Below are 25,034 nucleotides of genomic sequence, written 5' to 3'. Positions count from 1 at the left end.
CTTTCTTTAATTGTCAGAATAAATGAGTGGCATGCTCCTTGGCTGAGCTCCTATAATTAGACCCCTTTTCCCTGGTGACTCAGACAATAAAGAATCTGCCTGCAATGTGGGAGACCTGAGTTCAGTTCCTGAATAGAGAAGATCCCCTGGAGAAGAAAATGGAAACCCATTCCAGTACTTTTGCCTGGAAAATTCCATGGATGGAGGAGCCTGACAGGCTAGTCTAGGGAGTCACAGAGTCAGATACAACTGAATGACTAACATTTCATTTAATGCCTCATTCTTACCAAATTTCCCTAATAGAGTTTCATAGTCTCTTTTTTTTTTTTAATCATTAGCAACATGTTTTTTTTTCATTTATTTTTATTAGTTGGAGGCTAATTACTCTACAATATTTTAGTGGTTTTTGCCATACATTGACATGAATCAGCCATGGATTTACATGTGTTCCCCATCCTGATCCCCACTCTCTCCTCCCTCCCCATCCCATCTCTCTGGGTCTTCCCAGTGCACCAGCCCTGAGAACCTACCTCGTGCATCCAACCTGGGCTGGCAATCTGTTTCATACTTGATAATATACATGTTTCAATGCTATTCTCTCCTGCCAGCTACAATTTCAATAATTCAGTTAAACACTAATCTAGTTATTGTGAAGGTATTTTGCAGATGTGATTAAAGTTATGATTAAAGATAATCAGTTGACATTTAAATGAAGGTGCTCATCCTGGAAAGCTGAGTGGTCCTGATTCAATCAGTTGAAAGACCTTGAGAGCACAGGTAAAGCTTCCAGAAGGAGAGGAAATTCCACCTGTGGGCAGCAGCTTCAGCCTGTCCTTGAGAGTTCTGGCTTTCCTGAGCTCCCACTATAGATTTTAGACTTGCCGAGTCAGCCCCACAACTGTGCAACCAATTCCTTGAAATAAATTTGATACGTGTCTCCTCCTGGTCCTGCTTCTCTCAGTGAAATCTGGGTGAATACAGAGATTACTAACAGACTATACATAGACTGGGACTCACTGGAAAAGACCCTATGCTGGGAAAGACTGAGGGCAGGAAGAGAAGGGTGCATCAGAGGATGAGATGGTTGGATGACATCAATGGATTCAATGGACATGAGTTTGAACAAACTCTGGGAGATAGTGAAGGACAGGGGAGCCGGGCATGCTGCAGTCCGTGGGGTCGCAAAGAGTCAGACTTAGCGACTGAACCACAAATACATAGAATAAAGCCATGTGTTGGCTCTCAAGTTTCACTGCCCTCATGCTTACATTTCCTCCCCCTCCTAATCACTCAATTCAAAAATGGTCACATGGGCTGAGGGTAACTCAAAGATCTTTCAACCCATCTTATTAGGACTATACATTTTTACATGGTCTTAAAGAAAAGTAGTAAGAGTGTGTTGGATAAAGCAAGAGCATATCATTAATTCAAACATAGCATAGATTCTATTTTCCTTTGGAATGTTCTGAGATTTTTCTTCAATTTATATTTTTACCGCCACACATGCGATATTACAAAACCCTGTGACATGCCTTTTGTTAATCTAGTCAACCGCAACAGACTGTCCTGCAGGTAAAATCTACTGTAATAAATTTTCAGCGATGGTGGTAGCCTTCACTTTCTAAAATCTTTCTTGGTCTCTGATAGTCATTATTTATTTCTCTTCACCCTATTTGCCAAAGGTCCTCCAAAAGCTTTGTATAGTGCAACTGTGGATCCACAGGCATGGGAAAGCTTATATTCTTAAAACTCAGTTGTGCTATTCACTTCCCAAGCTATCATGCCCACTATTAAATATTTTGCTTCTTCTTCACTTTTTGGTGCCTTATACTTCTTTTTCATGAACTACATCTTCCAACTCAGATTTCATGCAAGAGAAATCTCACCTTGATATAACTCTTCTATCTTCCTTAAGGAACAATGACTTTCCTCTTTGTATTCAGCTTGATTGTTGCAACTAAATCCACATCAAGTGTCTCTTCCCTCCAGCCACACAATCTGCATTGTGAGTCTTTCTTATCTGATGCTTTTTGCCTGTCATACAAGCCTACTCCAACTTGTACTTTTTTCCCCCAGCAACTTTATGTTTTATCCATTCTTATCTCTCTTGTCCCAAATGAAAGCCCACCTTTCTATCAAGCCCCTCATTTTCTTGGTCCCCTATTGCTGTCTCCTTCTCTAAGGATTCTATACATATTTCTATCAATTGTGAAGACTCAGCCTGCTTTCTTAGCTTAATTTTAAAAACATTGATTGAGCAACCAGTATACAGCAGGCAGAACACAGAGGTAGAAAAACAGTGTCCTGTGAATTAAAGAGCTAAAAGTCAGGTAATAAGGAGGAACCTGGGCTGGGCTGACACATTAGCATTTGCTTCTAGGCCTTATAAGGTCTCAAGCATCTTCACACTGCATTTACGAATGGAGATCTTGGGCTTCGCTGGTGGTCCAGTGGTTAAGAATCCACGTTGCAATGTGGGGGACGTGGGTTTGATCCCTGGTCGGGGAACTAAGATCCCACATGCCATGGGGCAACTAAGCCCACACATAGCAACTACTGACTACACATGCCAAGAAAAGATACCAGGTGCTGCAACTAAGACCTGATGCAGCCAAATAAAAATAAATGGAGATCTTTCTAAAACGCACGTTGAACCATTCTCCTGCTTAGAACATTCAGTGACTCCTCACAGTCTGCAGGATGAAATCCAAACTACTTTGGAGGCCATTCATCATCTGACCCCTGGCTATTATTCTTGCCTCATACGTCTATAGGCCCATATCTCTGTGTGCACACGTGTGAATACACATGCATATGTGTGCACACCTGTGCACGTATATTCAGGTACAGGTGGGCAGTAATGCAATGGACTAAACATTTGTTTCCTCTTGATATTCAGATGTTGAAATCTTAATGTCATGGTATTAGGAGGTGAGACGTTGGGGAACTAACCAGGTCGTGAGGATAGAACTCATGAAAAGGACTAGTGCCCTTATAAAAGGAATACCAGAGAGCTCTCTCACCCTCTTTTAACTAGGGGATGACACAGCAAGATGACATTTATCTGTGAACCAGTGATGTGCTCTCACCAGACCTCAAATCTGCCAGCACCTTGACCTTGGTCTACCATCTCTAGAATTGTGAGATATAAATATTTGTTGCTTAAATCACCCTTCTATGATATTTTGTTATAATTGCCAGAATAGACAGACAAGTGGGTTAGGTAAGTTAAACCAGAAGCCCTAAAAGAGTATAGAAGTCCCCAATACTGGTGGGAGAGGTAGAAAGCATGACAAAGATGCAAAAAGGCACATGTGGTTGTTGAAATCAGATATGAGGCAGATTTAGACATGGAGTGAAAGTAAGTGGGTCAGCGTCAGAGAGGAGGGTAGAGTGGAAGTTCTGAACACAACCAGCTAGCCTCTGCAGCTTTTGTTCATAGTTGGCTCCACTTTAGAAGGCTAGATAAGGTCAAGTTTGCACAAGCCCTTCTCCAATGGCCTGTCCTTGGGCAGGGGGTCCTGAGTCCAACCCGGATTTGCTGGGTGGCACACTCTGAGATGAGCGGTGAGCTGAGGCCCATAGCATCCCTGCAGCAGGTGGCAGAAGCTGCCATTGTTCTCTGTGGGGGTGAACGCCATCCACACATATTCTGTTTCTCTATCTTAGGCTTCAAAGGGTAGATTGAGAATAGAGATGGGAACAGAATTTCTGGGGGCAGACGAGACAGGAAGCAGTGAAACCCAAGGTGGGTTCATGGGCACAGGATAGTAGGAAGTGGAATGCCAGTACTGTTCTTCATCTTTTTTAAAGGGTTTTTCTTGCTTTTGTTTTTGATGTGGACCATTTTTAAAGTCGCTACTGAATTTGTTACAATACTGTTTCTGTTCTATGTTTTGGTTTTTTGGTCACAAGGCATGTGAGGTCTTAGCTCCCCAACCAAGGAATGCACTGCCTGCATTGGAAGGCAAATCTTTAACCACTGGACCACCAGGTAAGTCCCCTGATCTTAATCTTAAATAGTTCCAAGGAGTGATCTTCTAGAAAATACAGTTTCCACCATGCCCAGAGCCTATAAGAATTCACACTGAATGGCTTCTTGACATAGAAAATGGTGTTTCTGCTGCTGCTGCTAAGTCACTTCAGTCGTGTCTGACTCTGTGCGACCCCATAGACGGCAGCCCACCAGGCTCCCCCATCCCTGGGATTCCCCAGGCAAGAATACTGAAGTGGGTTGCCATTTCCTCCTCCAACGCATGAAAGTGAAAAGTGAAAGTGAAGTCGCTCAGTCGTGTCCGACTCGTAGCGACCCCATGGACTGTAGCCCACCAGGCTCCTCCGTCCATGGGATTTTCCAGGCGAGAGTACTGGAGTGGGGTGCCATTGCCTTCTCCATGGTGTTTCTAGATCTTAAATAACTACAGTTTTTCCAGGTACCTGAGAAACACTGGGGTTGTGATCATATTGGGGGGTACAGAAAAAATAAGAAGATAAAATGTAGGGTGTTCTATATGGCATAACTATAGCATTTGAGTTGCAGCATGTGAACTCTGCTCTGGCACATGGAATCTAGTTCCCTGACAAGGGATTGAATCCAGGTCCCCTGCATTGGGAGCATGGAGTCTTAGCCACTGGACCACCAGGGAAGTCCGCAGGTGACTCTGACATGTGTCTCCGTTGAGAAGCTATGGGTGAAAAGACAGCGAGGCATTGCAGATGTTAGCGCAGCACCCATTGAGGAATTTCTAAGCATCTAGACCTGTGCTTCCCAGGTGTCACCCTCTGAGGCCCAGATGAGGTGGGCCCCCTTCGGACTTGAGCTTTAAGGAGCAGGTCTAAGGGATCCGAGGAGAGCTCAGACAACCCCAGGCAGGGACAGCATGGAGGCCTCTTGGGGTGGTCAGGCAAAGGCCAGGGAGGGAGTGTCCCGGCTTTCTGTTCCCGAGCACTGCAGACCTGGGAGCAATGCCCATGGCAGAGGGAGACCAGGCTGGGTCCACTTCACCACGGCCAGTTCACGTGAAAATGGACTTAGACCTGGGAACCCACTTGCTCCTTTAACTCCATGGTTGTCAATTCTGGCTGCACAGAAGAATGCCCAGTATGTGTGGGTGTGCTCAGTCGTGTCCAACGCTCTGTGACTCCACAGACAGTAGTCCACCAGGCTCCTCCGTCCATGGGATTCTCCAGGCACAGATATTGGAGTGGGTTGCCATTTCCTCCTCCAGAGAATCTTCCTGACCCAGGGATCAAACCTGCATCTCCTATGTCTCTTGCATTTACAGGTGGATTCTTTACCGTGGAGCCACAGGGGAAGCCAGAATGCAGAGGGAGCTTTTAAGCTTGTCAGTGTCCAGACTTCCTGTCAAGACAACCGAATAAGAAGCGTCTCGGGGAGCCAAGCCGAGCGCAGGGGTCTCTAGTTTTGTTCACTGTCCTCAGGGGATGCTGAGGCTGTGAGGACCTATCACTTACGTCTCAGCTCCTCACCCCAGGACCGGGAACGCATCCGACTCCACCCCCTGAATTTCTCTCTTCAGCCCCTGTGCCCTTCAGCACAGCCATCCACCACCCTCTGTGTCCAAATGCACGCTCCTCAGGCCTGTGCTTCCCAGATGCAGGCAGCGTCACAGCGCAACTTCCCCTGGATCAACTGATACTATTTTCCCAGAGCAGACATAGCTAATTTTCACAGAAATGATCTAATTTCAGTTTTCTTTTCCTCCGGGAATTATGTCTATTCCTTCATCTAAAAAAAAGTTTTTTTAACCTCACAGTAACAAATGGCAACAAAATGACATTAAGTTGAAGCCAAACTGACAGGTTTTCCCAACCAGGTCATGATTTATCTGGGACTCCCTGATTCCACAGGAGAGTCTGCAGACACAAAAGGCAACTTTTAAAATGCTGGGATAGTAAGCTTGGTTCTTAGGATGTCGAAGGAGTTGTTCAATAAGTGATCTAGCTTCCTTTCTTTATGAAAGAAGGTCAAGATAAGAATCTACAGATACTCTGGCCTTCTCAATCCTTTAAATCCAGACATTGTTGAAAGGCACATTACAGATATACAGAGCATTAGAAACATAAACACGGATTTCCTCCAGCAAGTGACTGGTGTCTGGAGGAACAAAAAGGCCAACACGTTGCTTAATTAACTCATACTTTCCTGGAACTAGATGTCTTCTGAGCCCAGACTTTGAGCTACTCACAGCTCGGAGAAACCAATTTTCAGAGCATCCCAGCTATCTAGATTAGAATGCTAAGGGTCCCTGTTCATGGAACTGGGCTGGCTACTACCTGAGCACATATGTTTGTGGTCTAGGATATCTGAGAGCTCTTTCTAGATGGAAGGGCATAAATTTTGGAGCAACATTGTTCAGGAGAAAGGGAAGACACAGACAAGGAAGAGTGGATGAGCTTAATTGAGGGAAATGCTGCAGCAGAGACCTTTCCTCTTAGATTCGGGAAACTCATCTTGAACCCAGTGGGGATGGTAGTTAAGGCCAGAAGCTATAGGTGCTGTGTTCAAGAAAGGCTGTGAAACTCCAAGAATGAACAGTACTGGTTTGAGGCCTAAGGACCCAAATTCTTCCCAGAATCCAGAAGAGGGATGTTCAAGAAGTTGCTAGAAAATGCTATTGCTCAATATGGATAGTGCACACATGGGCATACCCAAAATGATTGTGCTGGTTTATTTACAATATGTGCATTTTTCATATGTAAGTGATGAAAGTGAAAATCACTCAGTCGTGTCCAACTCTGTGACCCCATGGACTGTAGGCCACCAGGCTTCTCTGTCCATGAATTTCCCAGGCAAGAATACTGGAGTGGGTTGCCATTTCCTACTCCAGAGGATCTTTCTGACCCAGGGATCGAACCTGGGTCTCCTGCACTGCAGATGTATATTAAGTGATACATCAATAAAAAGAAAAAAGGTAGAGGATATAAATTAAAATAAATAATTAAGAGTGTGCCGATGAGCACATAGAACTGACTGGGAATCAGATAAGAAGAAGCCTACCAGTTTCCTAGTGAGTTACAGGGCCTGGGACTAAAAACAACTCAACCAGCAGGGAGAAGGCTGAGAAAGGCTCCTTCAAGTAGGGCACATTCGCTAATGCCATTTTCACTTGTGTCCAAGGAGGACGCTAGTAAAAGAAAACCCTCTCAGAGGGAGAGCCAGAGGCCTGGGAAATTATCTCCTAGAAACAGAAGTGAGGCTCACCCAAGAGTCAGAGGCTGCAGGGATGTCAGTGTTGTACCATCAGCAGCTCCTATGTGTGCATCTGGATTTCCCCTTCCTGATGAGAGGCATGCATGTGGGTATCCCGATTCTGTTCCACCACTGCCTATTGTGTGGTGGGGAAGGGAGTAGATAATTTGCCCCGAACGGGGGTGGGTAGATCTGCCTCCAGATCAAGAGAAGGAGATGCAGAAATGAGATAGAGCCTCTCACGAGATCCTGAACTTTGGGTTTGATGTCATCTTGAGTGCACGCATGCTCAGTTGTGTCTGACTCTTGAGACCCCATGGACTGCAGCCCACCAGGTTCCTCTGCCCACGGGATTTCCCAGGCAAGAATACTGAAGTGGGTTGCCATTTCCTTCTCCAGAAGTCTTCTTGATACAAGGATGGAACCTGTGTTTCTTGTGTCGCTTGCATTGGCAGGCAGATTCTTTACCCACTGAGCCAGTAATTTCCCGAGCCAGATACTATCATTATTACCACCTTAAGAATGAATCCACCTTAAAGTGGATGGTGACTGCAGCCATGAAATTAAAGACAACTGGACTGCTTCTTGGAAGGAAGCTATTGACAAACCTAGACAGTGTATTAAAAAGCAAAGACATCAGTTTGTCTATAAAGATTCATATAGTCAAAGCTATGGTCTTTCCAGAAGTCAGGTACAGATGTGAGTTGGATCATAGAGAAGGCTGAGCATCAGAGAATTGATGCTTTTGAATTATGGTGCTGGAGAAGACTCTTGAGAGTCCCTTAGGCACCAAGAAGATAAAACCAGTCGATCCTGAAAGAAATCAACTCTGAACATTCATTGGAAGGACTGATGCTGAAGTGCCAATACACTGACCACCTGATGTGAAAAGCTGATTCAATGGGAAAGACCCTGATGCTGGGAAAGACTGAGGGCAGGAGGAGAAGGGGGCAAGAGAGGATGAGATGGTTGGATGGCATCACTGACTCGATGGACATAAACTTGGGGGAACTCCAGGAGACAGTGAAGGGCAGGGAAGCCTGGCGTGCTGCAGTCCACGGGGTTGCAAAGAGTCAGATATGACTGAACAACTGACAACAAAGAATGAGGAGGTCCCACACCCAAATCCATTTATATTGAGATGTTCTCTTTGCTGGTGAGCTGTTTCTCCTTCTAGTCAAGGTTAATTTCTATACTGACCCTCTGGCTTCCATGACCAATACCCTTACCTCTCCATCTCTACAACATTCCTGCATCAGTTGATTTCCTTTTTTTCTCTGTGCCTTCAAACTCTCTGGTCCTGTCTACAGGCTTGAGATGGCTTCCTCTCCCTTTCTGTCTACTTTTCTGTTTGACCCCTAAATAGTGGTATTCCCCAATTTCTCCTTTCACCTTGATTCCTACCTTGATCTTTTCAGCCTGTCTAAGGGTTGACATTTACTATTAAAGCTTTAATAACTATAATTTTTGAGGGTCACTCCCAAATCTAAATCATTAGTAATACTAATGTGGCCTAAAATGTTGATTTTTAAGAAGCGACTGTAACAAGAGCAGATACAAAATCCACATATTGCCAAGTTTTATTTTCTCCTCTGGGCCAAAATATTTGCTAACTCAGGTACTCAGTAATACAATATTTTAATTTTGCATTTATGGGTTTTTCTTTTCTCAAATTGGAAAACAAAGCACATGTTGTCTCTGGACTTCAGTCTGGCATCACAGTGATAGGTTGCATGCAATGCTTTGTGAGCTGCTCTTGAGCGGTTTGGAAGTTTGTTAACTGACTCTTGCTCAGTATAAATAAGATAGAATTTTCTAAATTATTGAAGTACAAGTGGTTTCTCCAAAAATGAAGAAGGAGGAGTGGAGGGTGGGGAAGGGGAAGGCAGGGAAGGAGAAATACAGGCACAGAGGGGTCTTGGTAACAATGAGCATCACAGAGTGAATGGGCGCTAAGGCAGCATTTTATTAGTCAGTTTACTCCAGAGTCATTAGTAGTTACATAGAAACTGGACAATACGTCACACAATGCCATAAATATTCTACATATTACATAGCATATGTGACCAGTAAATCCGTAACAACTCCATTTGATGTCTGAAAGTACATTATCATGTGTTTTAGAAGCTTAAAAGATTTTTAGAACTACTTTAGAGAGCTGAGAGGAGCACTGAAGAAACGGTCACAGGAAGCGTTTCCCCCGCCATGATTAAGAGTGGCCCAGGAGGGATTCCCTGGTGTTCCGGTAGCTAAGGCTCCCACCTCCCAAAGCAGGGGGGCCCGGGTTCGATCCCTGGTCAGGGAACTAGATCCCACAGGCCACTACTAAGAGTTCACATGCCCCAACTAAAGATCCCGTGTGCCAGCTCAACAAAGATCAAAGATGCCATGGGCTGCATCAAGACCCGGAGCAGCCAAATAAAATAAATAAACATAAATATTAATAACACAAAATGAAAATTGATTTTAAAAAGGAAAAATTGCTTATAAAAATAAATGGAGTGGCCCAGGAGTCAAAGGAGAGGAAGGGAGCCAGATGCCCTGCACAGGTCAGCAGTGAAGCTGCAGTCAGCGATCCTCATTACAGTTACAAGACTCCGCCCTCGGCACCTTTCCTCAAGGCAAGGTGAGCAGAGCCCTGTGCTCCAGCCCATCTCCATCTCCTCTGAGTAAACAGAAACCCTTCTTCCAAAGGGCATCTCCTGCAACAACACGCGCAGCAGGTGCCGCTCAGAAGCGCAACCAGGGCAGGAAAGCATCTACAAGCCTTCAGGGCACTTCCACGGAGACACCTAGCAATACTGCTTCTGACAACCGAGTCCCCAAGCCCCTTAGATCACCGGGGGGGATGCACCTCAACATGCCAGGTCACCTCACTGACACTAAAGAGCCTCAAAACGTCATCCTACTTAGAGAACCTTGGGATTTCCAGAGTTGATGCAAGATGACAAGCTCTGATTCGGCCAGAAGGATCACCTTTCCTTGGACACCTTCTGCTTGCGGCGGATGCTGACTTTTGTGGCTCTCTTAACACAAGCAGAAGCAGTAATTTCCTTCTCATCTTTTTTATCCCCCCCTCCCCCACCTCTGGAGCTATTTGAGAGGTAAGGCTTTGCCAGGAAATTTTCTCCGAAGAACATCAAGGGGAAACAGGTCCTCCATCAGGAGAACACGACACTTGTCTTTCCCATGGAGACAGGCAGATGCTCTGAAAGTCCCTGGCAGTGGCCCTCTGCACTTCCTTTCACGGGCAACCATGGTCAGGTGTTTTTGTGGCAAACTGCCAGCTCAAGGTCTAATTAATTAAACCACTCTTCTAGCCAGGGATATCGGCCATTTTGACACCTCAGTTGGAGACGGAAGCACACGAAGGTTTAGCTTTGGAAAAGCAGCTCTGCTTTTATCACATTTGATCTCCCCAGTGGGAAAAGCCAAGTGCCCAGAGTTGCAATAATCATGTTAAGTGCCAGTTTCCGTTGCCAAAAAAACAGTACACTCTTTTCTTTATCATTCTCTTGGGGAAAACTCCCATCGAGTCATTTACTGGGTTCTCTGCTTATCTTGCAATTCCACACCAGCAGTACTGTTCTTTTTTTCTTTTTTCCAACATATCTAGGTCGTTCTGCAAGCCTTCATGGTCTGTGGTTTTAAAGATCATTAAATTTAGGCTCAACCCCAGAGCAGGGCAGAGTATGAGATCGCCCAGAACAATATTTAAAGTGCTAGCCACTTTACATTGGAGAATCAGCCCGCTCATTTCAGGGGGCAGACAAGTCTTTGAGAAGACCAGGACATGACTCAGGAGTCTCTGCTTTGACAAAAGGCAGAGCTGGTCTAGAGATAACCTCTGATCACTTCCAGCTCTAAAACTCTATGGCCATCCCTTGCTATGACTAAGGACGGTGGTGGTGGTCGTGGTCCTAGTAGTTCATTTAACAGGTAATTTTGAGGAGCTATTATGTTCAAATCTCAGTTTACATGCATGAATAAAGCAGATCTAAATATCCCTGTCATCCTGGAACTGATTCTGTCAGGAGACGTGAAATAAACAATACAGGAAAAAAATGAGTTACATAGTATCTCAAAATGTGAAGTGAAAACATAGGCAGCTTGGAGATTCCTGGGGCAGAAACAGGTTGCAATTTTGAATCCGGTGGTCACTGAGAAGGTGCTGATACACTGATAAGCTGAATGACTGTTGACGCAGGGAAGGAGCAGAGTCCACCCTCCCCCACCCCCTCCTCCGCGCCCCTTCCTCTCACTGTCCAGGAAAGAAGGCCCTCTTAGCGCTCATGGGCAATGCTTGGTCCTGGATTCCAGGCACTCTCCTTTCAGCAATTATTGCCGGGCTTTTGGGTTTTATTCTTGCATTCTCTCATTCCCACTCTGCTGAGAGGCGGTATTGGTACACAGACTCTGGAGACCAACTTCTGTGACTGGAGTCCAGGCCTTGCACCCAAGAGCTCTGCAACTCTGCCCAAGTCACTCAACCTCTCTGTGCCTCATTTGTGTCATGTCTAACATGAGACAAATAATGGTATCAATTTAGAGAACGGATGAAAGGATTGAATAGGTGGATCCACATAAAATTCTTGGAGCAGCATCTCAGGGCTGGCTCTGGACCTCACAATGCAGCCACCACGCTGGTTCCTTATCCGAGTGCCCTGTCCTCATCCTCACATCAGCTGTCTTATTTAGCAGTTGGCTTGAGCAACGGCTTCAGAAGATTATAGCAATCCTCAAAGTATGGAATTAAAATAATGAAGAGAAACAATCCGCGTGAGGGGAGTGGGAGGGGATGGATTATTTGGCCTGTACAGATCCTTTATGAAAACAAAGGCGAAGCGCAGAGCTAAGCTGCTAAAATCAGAGGTTGCAATTAGCTTGATTGCAGAGTGACTTGGTCCCATTTTGAGCAACAATAGCGAGAGTGATCATTCTTAATTGAGGCAAATTAAGTATTCTGACAACTCCACTTTTCTAAAAAGAGTTGTAAGCCAGTAGAGAGATCCAATTTACACGAATTCTGAGCCATTCTTCTTATGGAGTCATCTTTTAATTTTTTTTTTTTTTCTGCCTTCTTTTCACATCTAGCACACTGTGCTGTGGACTTAGAAAACAAGATAAATCTCTCTAGGAAAGCTCATCTTTCAGAGCATATTATGTAAAATTAAATGTGTTTATGTGTGTGCAGGCACACAAGTCTATTTAACTATGCCAAATCCTGATTATATAACAGTCTGGAAAATCCAAAAACAGAAGAAAAAAGAGAGAAAGCTGCCATGGTGCCCTTGAGACTCAGCAACATTACAGCCTCAAAGGAAACCACCTAGAATCACAAAGGAAACAGAATTTACAGCCAGAAGTTCACCATAATATCTTTGTGCTAAGTCGCTTCAGTCCTGTTCGACTCTATGCGACCCCAAGGAGCATACATAGCCTGCCAGGCTCCTCTGTCCATGGGATTTTCCGGGCAAGAATACTGGCGTAGATTGCCATTCTCTTTTCCAGAGGATCTTCCCAATGCAGGGATCGAACCTGGGTCTCCTACATTGCAGGCAGATGCTTTACCATTTGAGCCATCAGGGAATAATATCTTTAGTACTTGATAAAGAAACTAGGAGATCAAGTTAGTGATTGTAGAGCTGAATGGAGTAGTTTCTTGTGATCTTTAACCACCCCCCCCACATACACAAATATATATATATATATATATATATGGATTTAGCCCAATGTAGATGGGCGTACAACTTTTCTCTTCATTAAAGGAGGCACTTCAATGGATGATGTATTTGGATTGGTGACTATGAAAAAGTGTTACGGAAACGTTGGACTTCCTTGCTTTCGGTGTAGCAGCCATAGAGATAACTGAAGAGAGTAAATATTGGTGATTCCTCCATAATATTATCATTTTATATCTCTGGATTATTTATATACACACCCACATACATAATAAAACAATTCTTAAATGCCCTTTTGCAAGTATAATTTGCAAAATTAGTCAGCATCCCTTTATTTCTGCCACCCCCATTAAATAATTTTGGCAGTCCAGAACTACTATGACAAAAATCCACTTATTTTTTTGGTGGCTCAAAATAGATTTTTTCAGGTGTAGGTATGTGTGGTGGGGGGAAAGGGTTGCTACTAATTGTCACTGTTTCAAATATATCCTACAATGTATATTACATGAGCAGTTAGGCATGAACCACAGACTTCCAAGGTGGTGCTCTTGAAAATTGTTCAAATGCAGATGCAGAGCGATAATTATAGCTCAGAAGGGATCAAAGCAAACTTTCGTGACACTTGCCCTTAACTACCTTCCTTCCTATTAGCAGTGTTCCTGTTTAAGACAATGACTATACGTAGACAAACTATGGACCTGAATGTGCTGTTGATTCTGAAATGATGATGACAATTACTGCAGCTGCTGGGAGAGAATTAGGGGGTGCCCTGGCATCACCAGAGCAGTAAGGCCGCATTCATGAAAATGCTCACTCCCCAAAAGGCATATCTTAATGGCACTGATGAGATTCTGTGGCCGAATTTAAAAAACAATTATATCATTAAACAGTCAACTTATCCCTACATTTTATTTGCTGCAAATTATACCTCGTCCAAATAATGATTATAATGTATTCCTTGGTTTTTTTGCTTAAGGTAGGACATACACAAAAATAGGAAAAGAATTTCTTCTGGTCCTAAGACTATTTTCCACAGCCGGTTTCAATCCTGTAAATTAGGACTACTTGGTTTGACCTTGGGTATATGTGAAAATATATGGTATATTTGAAAATGTTGCAATCATATGGAAAAGAATGAAAAATTTCTAGGCCAAGGCTATAAAATCATTAGGAAGGAATCACCGATATCCACTCTCTTAAATTATGTGCATGGCTGCTACACTGAAAGCAAGGAAGTCCAACGTTTCCACAGCACTTTTTCATAGTCACCAACCCAAAGCCTCCATCCATCGAAATGCCTCCTTTTGATAAGAAACAAGCCATAAGCCCATCTACAAAAAGTAGATTCTTTTCCACTTCAAGCCTTCTCCTGGAGGCTCTTGGAAGAATAATACCAAGCCAAACTTATGAATTAACAAGCAGTATTAAATGTCTTCTATGGGGTCAAAATTGTGTCCAGTACTAGAAGAGATAAAAAAAGTATATTCATTGTACAATTAGAAAGATTTTATGTTTCATTTATTAAGAAATGCCTTCTTCTACAGAACTGAAACCCCCAACAACATTGAACTTGAGTGCACTCTAGTTATTAAGAATTAAATAAGAATTAGAGACCCACATGAGGGTATTTCTCTAGTGCAATTACTATTTATGTTCTTTCCAAATGTTGACATTAGCCCAAGTTTTTTGAGTACTTTCCTTGATATTTTTGGTATTTTAGAGCAAAAAGATATAGCGGACACAGAGCACCAAAGTTCAAATTATTCTCTGTAAGCACAGGGGTGGAATAATAATGAACATCTCTTACTGAGAGGCTGTTCGAAGAATTTTATGTGGATCCACCTGTTCAACCCTCACAACAATTTTGGAGGTTGATACCATCATTTGTCTCATTTCATACATGACATAAGTGAGGCACAGAGAGGCTGGGTGACTTGGGCAAAGTTGCAGAGCTCCTGGATGGTGGAGCTGGGATTCAAGTCACAGACATTGGTCTCCAGAGTCTGTGCTCTTAACCCTGCATCATACTGCCTCTCAGGAGAGTGGGCATGGGGAAAAATGCAAGAATAAAAACCAAAAACTGGGCAATAATTGCTGAAAGCAGAGTGCCCACAGTCCAGAACCACGCATCCTTATCCCAAATACTGCAAATGAGCACCAAGAGCCCATTCTTGGCTAAACGGGTGAGACGTGGAGCGACAGGGAGGGGGGCGCTGGCTGCAATACTGCCCCTCTGTTCAAAGCGATACAACTTTCCTTCCTATAAGTTAGTGATCTGTATTGGCACATATGAAAAAAGGAATAGAACTTTGCAAATACGTCACTGTCATTCTTTATCCAGCAGACAGCCCTATAGCAAGTCAGCAAAAACAGCACTCTGCCAACAAGGAACCTTCATAGCTTCCCAAAAAACCTATTTAGAAAGAAAACAGCATTTAAATTTACTCGAAATGATACCCTTCACTGTAACTGCTCCAGAACATGGAATTCTGCCTTTCTCAGGGGGGAACTGAAAATTTTCCTCGATGCTGACAAGGTTGATTTTGTCTCCGTGCCCTTTCTCAGGCCATGGGAAGAAGCCACGGTGACCTGCCAGCCTGGAAATTCTGCCAAGAGGCCAGGAGTCATGGGAATCTGCCCAGCCTGCTTTGTGGAGGTCAGCGAACGCCGTCTAGACACCAAGTCTTGGTCTTTAAAAGAGGAAGCCAGATATAATACAGTCTCAAAGGCTGAGGAACCAACTCTAAGTAAATATCTTAACAACCGATATTACTATCTTGGGCTGTGTTTACACAGAGACCCATTCATCAACACGGATGAAAACTTCCAAAAGCCTGTTACATTGTCTATTTTAATCACCGCTTCCTGAAGGAAAATTACCTTGCCTGTGTGAGTGAAGCATCTTCTATGTCTATTAAAAGTAAAAAATTCATCCAGTGGGCTAAGTGATGACATAAGCATGTGCTCTGCATATTCATATATCATTGGTCACGGTGGAGGGACAAGTCAAAGTCAATGGTTGGATGGAAGGGAAGCAGAGTCAGTACAGCCACAAATATCCCCACAAATTACCACCATCAACAAACAGATTTCCTTTAGGTTCCCACATAGTCCCCAAGCCAATACGTTTTAATATGATAAGGATTCATTTCCTAAATGAATTTTTTAAAGGTTTTCATGTATATAGGTTGATATCAGAAGTCCAAGGAGAGAGGGCAGAGCGAGAGAGAGAAATTGAGCCCACCCACCCCCTCAACACACACACAAGGTACAATATACCATCAAGTGACAGCTGAATTTTTAAAATAAATGCTCCAACCTGAAAAACCTATTTACCCGACTACTCTTACACAGTTGGGAGTCTAGGTTACTATGTGTAGGTGGGATACACAGCAGGATAAGGTAGGGCGTTTTGATGTCAAACTGGAAAACCACTGTTTTTCATTTTTAAGTAATTTGTGAAACAGAAATCTCTAACCTTTGACCCATCCCTCAGATTCATCTTATGCCTGACCTTCACCCCATCCATCACCCTCACCTCTCGGTCCCCCCTTGCCTATCTCTGACCTGTGTCCCAGGGGTGGGGGTCAGGGTGAGGAGCCTTGGCGAAGGGGTGAAGGCATCTGTCTTATGCGCTGCTTCCAATTAAAACGCTGGAAGTTCAATAGTGCTTCTCGGAAAGTCCTGACACATGCGGGTCCATATCTTGCACTGAGAGATGGGAAAGCATCAAGACACAAAAATACAAATACCAATGAACACAAAACAGGTGGCAGGAGACGTCATGAAGCTCACTTGAGGATCATTCTCTGCTGCCTGTCCACTGAATACACACCCTTCATGTGTCAACACTGGATAAATAGTGTGGCGTGGAGAGGTTTTATCTTTTTGTAATTTTTAAAAAATTTAACTGGAGGATAACTGCTTTCCAATGTTGTGTTGGTTTCTGCTGAAGAACAAGGGGCATCAGCCATAAGTATATAGCTCCTTCCTCTTGAGCCTCCCTCCCACCCACCCCCCAGCCATCCCACCCCTCTAGGTCATCAAAGAGTGCTGGGCTGAGTTCCCTGTGTTATATGGCAACTTCCCATTCGCGATCTATTTCACATTTGGTATTGTGTATGTGCAATGCCCTCTCTTGATTTGTCCCACCCTTTCCTTCCTCTGCTGTGTCTACAAGACCATCCTCTACATCTGTGTATTCTTGCAATGAATACAAATCAATGCCAACACATTCATCAGTACCATTTTTCTAGATTCCATATACACGTGTTAACATATGATATTTGTTTTTCTCTTTCTCTGCATAATAGGTTCATCCAGCTCATTTCAACTGACTCAAATTTGTTCCTTTTTATAGCTGGGTAATATTCCATTGTATATATATACCACATTCATTTATCCATTCATCTGTTGATGGATATCTAGGTTGCTTCCCTATCCTTAAGACTATAAATAGGGCTGCAGTGAATATTGGAGTACCTATGTTAATTTGAATTATGGTTTTCTCAGGGTTTCCCAGGTGGGGCAGTGGTAAAGAATCTGCCTGTCAATGCAGGAGATGCAGGAGACAGAGGTTCGATCCCTGGGTCAGGAAGATCCCCTGCAGTATGAAATAGCAATCTCCTCCAGTATGCTGGCCTGGAAAACTCCATGGACAGAGGAGCATGGCCATGGGGTTGCAAAGAGACAGATACGAATGAGCGACTGAGCACACACACACACACACGCACATACAGAGGGTATATACCCAGTAGTGGCATGGCTGTGTCATGTGCTAGTTTTATTCGAAGGGTTTTAGAGAGAGGAAATCAGAAGATCTGAATCAGGCCTATCCTCTAAGAGTTTATCTTGAGTTTAATATGTGCCCTAGAGCAAGTCATCTCATGTCTTGACATGTTTGTTTTTCTCCTATAACATGTTAGGAATAACAACTGCTTTGCAATAGGAGATAATAAATATTCATGAATAACGAATGAATTTATGCATATTACCTAGAGGTGTTTAAGTTTTCCAAATTACAGCATGAACTAGTCTTTGGCTGAAAATAAGAATAGAGTTCTTACAACTCTATCAGATGGTGTTTAAGAAGTAAGCTTTAGAATATTTGCTGTCTTTGCCCAACCTTAACATGTCCCCACTAGCCATCCATTAACACCTCATTTTAATGCAGAAATTACCTTTATAGTGAATATAAAATATTCTTTTCTCAACTCCTGTGAAAAGGAAATTAAAATACTTTTTAGAACAAAATGGTGCCATAATAATATTATGCTAACAGACAACCATTTATCATTCAGTTGCTAAGTCATGTCCGATTCTGTGTGACCCTGTGGACTGCATGCAGGACCTTAGGTTTCCCTGTCCTTCGTTATCATGTTTGCAGCAAATTCTCTCATGGATCTCATCCAAATTCATTCAATAATTCATTGATTGAGTTCATACTACCTGTGGGGTATTTTTTTTTTTTACTCCTGCTAACAGAATCATGGTTCCTCCCTTCCAAGAACTGACAGTTTAGGGGGAAGCTGGACCTAAGATAAATAAGTATTTATAATACAGTGGCAGAGAAGGTAAAAAACACTGAAAGTGATGACTCTAGGGTCAGATAGCTGAACTCACATCCTGACTACAACATCTACTACTGGAGTGCTCCTCCGGCAGATTCTTTACCAGTTGATGGTTTTATTACCTACCTTCGAGCACTGTTATAAAAATCGAAAGAGAAAATCCACGTAAAGTACTTGGCACAGGGCTGTGAACATGGTCAATATTTGACAAGTTGTATGGTTGTTGTTAGGTTATACTTGAAGTTAGTACCAAATGTTATGAGCTCAGGAGATAAAACCACTCATCTTTCTTGGAGAAACCATGAAGAGTCTTTCAAAAATCTTGAAAAGGAAAGGGACAAAGAAAGAGATCTCTCCATGGAAGAGTGAGTTTTCCAAGCCGATGAGAAGGCAGGGGTATTCGAGCAGTCTGTTCCAGGTCTTCAGACTGCTCAAGTGATGCAGAGTTTAGGGGCTCTTTGGTATAAAAACTGAGATCTCTTAGATGTCTTTTAAATAATTTATTAAGGTAAAATTCACATCACATAGCCATTGTAAAGCGGACAATTCAGTGGCATTTAGAACATTCACGATGTTGTGCGACCATTACCTCTACCTACTACCTGAACATCTCCATCACAGCAGAGCAAAACTTCTTACTTCTTAAACAGGTTCTCCTCTATCCTCCTCTCCTCCAAGTTTGTATATTTAGGTCACTGCTCCATTCGGAGTTCATTTTGCTCTATGGTGTGAGTTTGGGGTCCAACTTCATTCTTCCGCATATGCACATCAGCTGTCTCAGCACCATTTGTTGAAGATGATTTTCTTCTCCACTGATGGACCTGCTACTCTTGTCAAAAACCAACTGGCCACAGAACTGGGGAGCAGAGTGGAGCCTCTTCCCCGCCTCAGTATGTCTGTACAGTCAGCTGGTGTCTTAGAGAGGGCAAGTGCACAGTCTTCTCCCTGACTTTATATATCAATACCCCTCTAGAGTTTTGTAAACCCTCCTCCTTCTCACTCTCCACACCCTCCCTGGGTGACCTCACCCATTCCCACTCTCTCAATCATTCTCTACATGCATATTACTCCCATATTCATATCTCCAGCCCAGAAAGCTTTCCTGAATTGTAACGCTACACATGCCAGATGCCTGCTGGTCATCCTTACCAGGCGATCTCACAAATCTAACACATATCATTTTGAACTCATTTAACACAGACCAAGCAATACTCATCTGAACTACACCAACTTCCTCCCTATCCCTGTCTCTGTCTCAGAAAACAGCACTGCAAATCTGCCCATTGCTCTTGTCTGAAATCAGGGGATCATCTTTAGCAACTTCTTCTCCCATGTATCCAAACTATTATTATATGCTGTTAACTTTATAAACCTCTTGATTCCCAATGCCATTATTCTGGTTCTGGCTATGACCATCTGTTGCCTAAATTATAGCCTCCCTCTTAGACTTCATATCTAAAATCTAGCTGCTTCTGTTATTTAGTAACCAAGAGATCTTAAAATAAAAATCACATCATGTCATACACACCTACCCTCCCTAGCTCAAAGTCCTTTAAAAATTGCTTGTTACCCTTACAATATATCTAAACACTTACTATAGTTTTACAAGGCCATTCCTGATCAGGCTGCCTTTTATTTCACTGTTCCCCATCTTCTATTTCCAGTTATAATTTCTAGACATTCTGAACATTTGACAGTTCTCTACCTCTCACTTACAGACTTTCACACTTGCTCTTTTTCTGTCTCCACCTTGTCTTCACACAACCAAATCCCATTCATTTACTGTGTGGGAAAGTCACTTCTTCAGGAAAGTTTTCCCTGGCCCCTAGATTAGCTTAGGTTCTCATGGTATATGATCTCAGAACCTCCTAACTTAAAAAAAAAAAAATCAGATCATCTATCACAATTTGGCCAACACAACACATCATCGATGACAATTTTACTTGTTTAATGACAACCTACTAGTTCTGTGAGGGTAAGATCAGATGTCACTTGTTCACAGGATATTCCAGTTCACATTCCATAGTAGATGCTCAGTGAATACTTGTGAACATGGATAAATGGATGAAGGAAAGTGAAGTCACAGAGACCAACTACGCTACTCTCATTTGTATATGACACAGAACTGGGAGAGGTAGTAATAAGTTGGATAACAGGCCTGGGTTTATAAATTATCTTGACTGACCAAAATTTTTTAATTCAATAAAAATAAACATAATGGCCTGCATCTGTACTAAAAGAATCACTGACATAAATATAAAACAGATTTGTGTTTTAAAGCCAGTTCATGTAAAAATGTTTTAAGGGCCCATGCAAGGACATTAAGCACCATGTGATCAACAGAAGGACATGGCTTATAAACAGAAACTTGTGCCATCTTAAGACTGTTAGTAGAATGTTACTGCTGCACTCAAGAATGCCTACAGCTTATTGTTTCATCACAGATCACATCTTCTATTGTGCCTGCCACACACTAAGTTTGTAAACAGAGCTTGTTGAATGACGAGTGGAAAGCACAATTCTTGACACTGGTTACAAAAACACTAGCTCCTCCCACCCAAAGAAAAGGATAACCTGGTCTAGAAGCCATAATAATAATAACTAATACAGTGCTTCTGTGTGTTGAGCACTGTTCAGAACACTCTGTGTATGCTAATTCATCCACCATATGAAGTGTGCAACTATTATGCCCATTCTACAGATGGCAAAGATGAGGCACAAATAGGTTATGTCACCAACCCAAAGTCACATAAGTAACAAGTAGCAGAGCCAGGTTTTTAAACCGGACAGTAAGCTCCCAGCAGCCAAGCTTTTGGAAATCAATCATTATCAACATCCTATTAGAAATAAATAAGGAAGATAAATAGCCTTGCAATGGGGTGGGGAGAAGATTCAGAAGATAGCATATTAGCTGGCTTCATACTTAATCACTAGACAGAAGTCAAAGGGAGGCAGATACTGGCTCAGTAAAATGAAGAACTAAGTCTCTAATACTTTGTCTCTAGTGACAGAGTCATTAAGTACACCATCAGTAGAACATTCAAGTGGAGGCTAGAGGCCCACCAGCCTCATTATCATTATCTATACATGACATTTATGGCAGTCCAATCTGGAAAAAGCAGGAGACTAGAGAACCCCTGAAGTCCTTTTGAAACCGTGTAATGCAGATTGGGACTTGAATCCACATGCTGGGACTCGAGCCCAGCCTAAACCCAGTTAGGATTTGAACCCACAGTCTTTTAAGTGAGATCACAGATGCTATCAGAACTTAACGAAGCTCAGGTTCTTGATGTCTCACCACAGAAAGAATTCAGTGACAGACACAGTAATAGAGGTAAGAAGTGGATTTATTTAGAGAGAAACACACTCCACAGACAGAGTTTGGGTCATCTCTTGATGGTGAGAGGTCGGGGAGTATGTGGTTGTGAAGTTTTTACAGGGGTGGGTAATTTCAGAGGCAAAAAGGTGGGAGGAGTATTCCAGCTAGTTTGGGGAAGGGGTGGGGATTTCTGGTGGAAGTCAGCTTATCTGCAATCTTGGACCTATTTGGTTCTAAGCAATTTAGGTTGTGTCCTTGGGCAATATCATTCTTTTAAAGGTTGTGCCCCTGTCCCCTTTCCTCTTGTTTTGTTCTCTAAGCTCTATAATTTTAAGAATTCCACATGGGCCTCACTTTCAGGGAGCCCAAAACCCGACAAACACTACAGAACCCAATTAAGATGGCGACTTAATACACAATAATAAAAAAAATGATCAAGGTAATGAAATGGATAGCACTCAGAACAGTGGGCTCCTATGCCACCTTTAAAGATAAGGACCCCCGCTACCTATTTCCATATCAAGTAAATTTAGAAACGGAAACAGCCCAGCAAAGAATGTCATGGCATCAAATCCCCAGAAATGCCAAATAACTAATACACAAGGCATAGGTCAACTCTTCATGCACCTGGTTGCCATATCAATAGATAGTGTCAAAGAATTTATTTGAGTTTTCAGACTGTGAAATCACTTCTTTCCCCTCAAGAAGGAGAAGATCTAGTTAAACCTGAGATTAAAGAGGCGGATAAAAGTGCCCCCTGCACTGCAGAGGTCAGGAATTAGACACGCTGCTGCTCCAGCAGGCAGTCCTCAGACATGATCCATTACAAGACGGCTTCCTTCAGATGCCAGCGAGGCTAATCCTTTTGCAAAGCCTGACAGCTTCTCAAACTCGACTGTGGTGAATCCAAACCAGATTTTTATGCTAGAAGTTCAGCTTTCCAAATACAAAATCATTTTTATTTTGTATTGGGTTTAGGTTTATTACATTTAAATTTGCAAACAAAGATAGAGATGCCTGCCATGCAGCTTGCCCTGAACTCCCTTGACGCTCATCTTACAGAATAAAATATCAGATAATAGCAAGATAGAAATAGATGGAACCAGAGCTTCTGTATAAGAAACCACTGTCAAATGATAACAGCGTCCTCCACATCCTTAAAGAGAACCATTCAAATTTCCATCTCTGAGGAAAGACGACCACACAATATTAGCAGAGCATTTTCATTGATGCCATAGCTTTTCAACTGAATGTCATCAATTCTAAAGTCATTTGTTACTCTGACTGCAGGCTGGAATTCCTACAGGCTGACTTACCTTTTTGCAGTCAGATAAGGACTTCTCATTGGCCAGTGTGCTGAAGATGGTGGTCTGTAACACAAGAAGGTGGAAGACCCATTAGAACTGGAAAAGTGTAATGATGTTGACTCTGGCCTGTGCATCTCCCATGCAAGGTGGGGACCATCTCCCATGACCCCACTGATGTCTCTGGATTTTTAAAAATATTTATTTATTTATTTATTTTGGCTGCCCTGAATCTTAGTTGCAGCACATGAACCCTTAGTTGCAGCATGCAGGATCTAGTTCCCTAACCAGGAATTAAACCTGGGCCCCCTGCATTGGGAGCTCGGAGTCTCAGCCCCTGGACCACCAAGGAATTTCCTGATTTCTCTGGATTATAAAAAGTGCCTGTCTTTCACCAATCCCACTTTCCACCCCCTCCAAGTCAGAACATTCAATGTGGGCCAACGATGATCTAGTAAGGATGAAGAGTCTTATTTATTTCATTTCACAAATAAAGGACTATAGCGCCATTAGATTAATTGTCGTACCTTAGCAGTAGATCAGGAATGAAAGCCAATCAGTCTGACTCTAGTACCCACCTTCTCAACCATGCAAGGGACTCTCTCTCTTTTGAAGAGACATGCAAATCGTCAAATGCCAGTATCTTTCAAATGACACCTGGAAGAAGCTGAATGATGGAGTGGAGCTTCTCTCCACCCGTAAGCAGTGTGAGCCTGAACAGTGGTATCGGACTTGCTGTCTCATCCCCTCTCTTTAGCTCACTTGTTCTTTGCATAATTGACTTTTATATAGCTGTGTGGATATTTTCTTGGCCTCGTGAGCCACTATAAAGGCACTTTGGTATTCAAGGCCAGTTGGGATTTACATGCAAGTTTGTTCCTTCTGGACTATCCTATGAAGAGTTCTATGGACATAATGGTAATAATTTTTTCAGCAAAATTTTCCACTTTTTAATTAATTACAAAACTAAAATGGCTCAGCAGGTAAAGAATCCACCTGCAATGTAGGAGATACAAGTGATGCGGGTTCCATCCCTTGGTGGGGAAGATCCCCTGGAGTAGGAAATGGCAACCCACTCCAGTATTCTTGCCTTGAAAATCCCATGGTCAGAGGAGCCTGGCAGGCTACAGCCCACAGGGTCACAAAAGAATCTAACGCAACTGAGCATGGCACGGTAATATATATTCTTAATAAGTCAATCCCCTTTCTAACCTACCCTTCGGAGGTAACCAATAGTAAAAATCTCTGTTCATCTTTCCACACTTTATTTTTATGCAAATAAGTATGTATTACATATTAGTTATACACATTATATTACATATCACACAGAGAAGTTTCTTTCTTTCTTGAGATTATACCGTCCTACTAAGACTACATTATCAACATCTTTCCAGTCACTTCACGTAGAGTCACACATTCTTCTTGATGGCTGCATAACATGCATAATATGGATTTGTCATACTTTATTTATGCTTTCCTTTACTGACAGAGATTTGATGGTTTCCAGGACTTCATTCTTTTGTTATTTTATTGCAATAAATATTATTGTATACATATGTAATATATGCATAAATATGTATTATGTATGTGTGCGCATATATGAGAGTGAAAAGGCTGGCTTAAAACTCAACATTCAAAAAATGAAGATCATGGCATCAGGTCCTATCACTTCATGACTAATAGATGGGGAAAAAGTGGAAACAGTGGCAAATTTTATTTTCTTAGGCTCCAAAATCACTGCACAGTGACTGCAGCCATGAAATTAAAAGATGCTTGCTCCTTGGAAGAAAAGCTATGACAAACCTAGACAGTGTATTAAACAGCAGAGATATCACTTTGCTGACAAAGATCCAAATAGTCGAAGCTATGATTTTTCCAGTAGTCACGTAGAGATGTGAGAGTTGGACCATAAAGAATGCTGAACACCAAAGAATTGATGCTTTCAAA

The 25,034-nt window shown here is 42.6% G+C and overlaps 1 protein-coding gene across 1 annotated transcript in view; it reads right to left on the bottom strand.

The window, feature by feature from the left end:
* Positions 1–25,034, bottom strand: part of RASGEF1B (RasGEF domain family member 1B) — a 621,423-nt gene that overhangs the window by 360,585 nt on the left and 235,804 nt on the right. The window contains 1 exon segment of the mRNA XM_070458246.1: positions 23,100–23,153. Coding sequence (XP_070314347.1) covers positions 23,100–23,153 — 54 coding nt within the window.

The sequence above is a fragment of the Odocoileus virginianus genome, chromosome 29, assembly GCF_023699985.2.
Source record: "Odocoileus virginianus isolate 20LAN1187 ecotype Illinois chromosome 29, Ovbor_1.2, whole genome shotgun sequence".
Taxonomy (NCBI): domain Eukaryota; kingdom Metazoa; phylum Chordata; class Mammalia; order Artiodactyla; family Cervidae; genus Odocoileus; species Odocoileus virginianus.
The sequence above is the reverse complement of the archived record's forward strand: the minus strand, read 5'-3'. Positions and strand labels throughout refer to the sequence as shown.